The sequence below is a fragment of the Azolla caroliniana genome, unplaced genomic scaffold, assembly GCF_043228905.1.
Source record: "Azolla caroliniana isolate FFs.n. ecotype wild unplaced genomic scaffold, voAzoCaro1.0.p SCAF_14, whole genome shotgun sequence".
NCBI classification, from domain to species: Eukaryota; Viridiplantae; Streptophyta; class Polypodiopsida; order Salviniales; family Salviniaceae; genus Azolla; species Azolla caroliniana.
The window spans coordinates 8,860,281-8,863,698 of record NW_028230449.1 but is presented as its reverse complement, the minus strand read 5'-3'; the positions used below and the strand labels follow the sequence as shown (position 1 = coordinate 8,863,698).

The following is a 3,418-nucleotide window of genomic DNA, read 5'->3' as shown; positions in this document are numbered from 1 at the left end:
GCTAGGTATTGCATTTGCATTCTTCTTTACAGTCATTGAATGCATAAGATGTGCATTGAATGGAATGTATGCAGATGTGCCATTTATTTCTGATGCATCTTATATGCAGATCCCATTCGACACTTAAATACTCTTTTAAGAGATTAGAAAATTCCGGAAGTATGCTCTCTATCTCCTCATAGTATATAGCTAGTGAAAGGACCTTTAGTTAGAGAAAGTCACAAGAGGTGTTTCTCTGGGAATCATTCTGATGAGGGGAAATTTCTGGTTGAAACTACTTTTTGTTAAGTATTCAGCACTTGCGGTTTATTGTATTGTAAGAATGCAGTATTTTTCTCATATGGAATGTCGAAATAGGTGAAAATTTAGCAGGGCATGCCTTTGGAATAATTGGTGTGTAAGTGCATAACTGTGAACATTGAAGAATGATCAGACCAATAGCAATTCATGCTCTTGTGATGGTACATGATTGGACACTCGAGGCCCATATATGGGCCACTGTATATCCATAAATTGTTGGGATTTCGTTGATTAGGAAGACAAATCAAAATTTGGGAGAATTGATTGTAGAATTGCTCGATGAATGTTAAAGAGTTGAGAAAGTAAGCTTTGGTTCGAAAAGTTGATGGTAATATTTTGTTTTGTACAGTTAATTGTACAACACTGAACCACGTATAACTCTTATGTGATGGTTAAGTAGCCTTTTGTTAAATACTGCTTTTATTTGCTCAAGCCCAGTCTTTGTATGCTACTCTAGTACTTGACTAGTTTTATGTTTTGATAAGCACTTAAAACCTTACTCAATTCCACTCTAGATAAGTGGTTTTATATTTTGATAATCAGTTAAAACCTTGATCAATGTTACTTTGAGAATGTCCAATTTTAGAAATGTGGTCAAGCGTGAAAGTTTTGTCAGTTATAGGGTTTTAATTGCCAAGTTGCATTTTCTTCTTGTTTCTAGTTTGTATATGATGAGAGCTATAATAAATTGGTGTTCATGGACCTTGTGTATTGTTAGCCTTTATATATTGTTGGTGTCAATGCTAAGGGAAATGCCCATTGAGGTTTGCAAAACTTCAAACCTTGGATCTCATTTATGACACATAACATGGTCACTATGGTCCATGGTGCTCCATCCTTCTAGTAAAGATTAGAATTGTTGGCTATACTCCAAACTTTGACAACCATGGTTAAACTTGATTCGCAAGTATCACCACAACATAGGATGTAGACCTTACGTAGAGTGAAAGTATTCCTACAAATCCATTGCAAGCATTTGGAATGAATGTTTGGGCACCTAGTGGCAAATTTTAGATGTTCTAGAAAAAGAAACATGTCGTTAAGTAAGCAATATCAAAATGTTGATTTTAAGCAATCTCTTATTTATGCATTTGATTGCCTTCTACTCTCAGAAGTTTACAGCCCCTGGAAATCAATTGCCCGATCTACGACAAGTAACATGCAGCTATCATCTCGGCCTTCGCCGAATGGCGACCCTATCTGGCTGGGGCCCAACATCGTATTCAGGTGCTTATTGACCACAAGAATCTCATTTACTTCACTACCACTTGTACGTTGAATTGGAGGCAGGCTCGCTGGTCATCTTTTCTCGTCGATTACAACTTCGAAATCTTGTTTCGACTTGGTGTTCAACCTGGGAAAGTGGATGCTCTCTCTCGGCGACCCGACTTTGCACTACGCCCAAGTGACGACGCATATTCTCAACAATCGCATTGTTTTTGCGACCCGATCAACTCCACATGTTCGCAACCGATATGGTGCATGATGATTCCTTGCTCAACGAGATCGCCCAAGCAATCACGTCGGACCCTTCGCTACTAACATCATGGCGCGCCTCAACATCCCATCCTAGGAAATGCAAAGCTCGGATCTCAGTCACTTTACAACTCATGATGGGCTACTCTACCGTAATCACCTCCTTTACGTACCAGGTGGCACATGTTGCATCTGAGTACTACAAACTTGCAACGAGGATCCTCTTGTCGGACACTTTGGGGTTGCAAAAACGCTGGCGGATGTTCACCTTGATTAGAATCAAGGTGCACCTGAGTATTTATACAAGAAGGTAGGGCTATGTAAGCCAATTAGAAATAGAGTATGCATGAGGATGCATGAGAATGTGTGCAAGCTAGAAATGAGGATGCATGCAAACTAGGAACTCCCAATGTTCAATCTACACTACATGAAGTTGGATTTGGTATAAGGATGCATATGTAGCTCAATTGGTAGGGTTGCCCAATAGAGAACATGAGATCTTGGGTTCAGTCCCTACCTCCTCCGTGCCATATGTCTATGACAGTAGTAAACCGGTTCATGAGCAATCCGAGAAAGGACCACTAGGCAGCAATCAAGTGCATACTTTGATACCTAAAAAGGCACCTCGAGCTTGTGTCGGCTCAGGTAAAACCCAACTTGAAGGATACAGTTCAATGAACTCCCGTGGTTTTTTCACCGATTAGGGTTTCCATGTTAATGTCCTGTGTCGTCTTGTTTCGACTATGTAAGTGCATTCATCCTTAGTGTATTTCCGTTTCTTCTATTGAGTGTTTAAGACTTGGTTGTGGCCGAGCACTATTTGCAACATTTTCTTGGCCAGATTGTGTAGTTAGTTGGAATTCATGCCCCTAACCAAGCCACTCAAGGTATTGCATTATGGGGCTCACTCCTTCAAACCCTATGCGTGGGCCATTCAAGATTAGTTATGGGTGATTTTAACACGTGTGTTGATGCATCTCAATCTACATCCGAACATTCAATCATGGATGATACTGAGCGACATGCTTGGGTTTCATTGGCTATGGATCTTTTAAAGTTGGATGTTTGGACATGGTTGCATGGGAATGATCTAGGTTTTACATTCCAATACGCTCAACATAGACATACATGGAGTCGGTTATATAGAATGTATGTGATGCATGATGATTCTTTTTTACCGACGTCTCTTCGTATGAGAGTTCTAAAAGATGTAGGAAATTCAAATCACGTTCCTATTAGTTTGGAGGTTTGTACTCATGCAATTGACATGTATAAATCCTTACTTGGAAAGCCTTCATTACGCTTTAACTCTTCTCTTTTGGTTCAACCTCACTTTGATTCTCTCATGGAGTAAATTTTGGTGAATTTTTCACAACAAGTGAATCTTAAAGGAGTTAAAGCATGGGATATCGTTTTATGAAACAATAAGATCATTCATCATATGTATGGGGTTACTAATGCCCAACGAAGACGAGGTCCAATTCTCACAAGTTCTCTCTAGGTGTAATGCATTATTGATACATGCACCATTAGATGAGGAGCTTTTGGATATCTAGAGTCAATTGCATGTCATTATTTCTCAACTGCAATGCCAAAGTTATCGTTATGCTAAGATGCGACAACTCAAGGATGGGCTCATAGA

At 39.6% G+C, this 3,418-nt stretch overlaps 1 protein-coding gene across 1 annotated transcript in view; it reads left to right on the top strand.

The window, feature by feature from the left end:
- The window catches only part of LOC147855406 (protein TIC 20-I, chloroplastic-like), a 2,226-nt gene extending 1,838 nt beyond the window's left edge, over positions 1-388 (top strand). Inside the window, exon 2 of the mRNA XM_087330189.1 lies at positions 1-388. This exon is cut by the window's left edge and continues 511 nt beyond it. Within this exon, the coding sequence (XP_087186315.1) occupies positions 1-127 (127 nt within the window). The 3' untranslated portion in view covers positions 128-388.
- Positions 389-3,418: the final 3,030 nt, after the last annotated feature.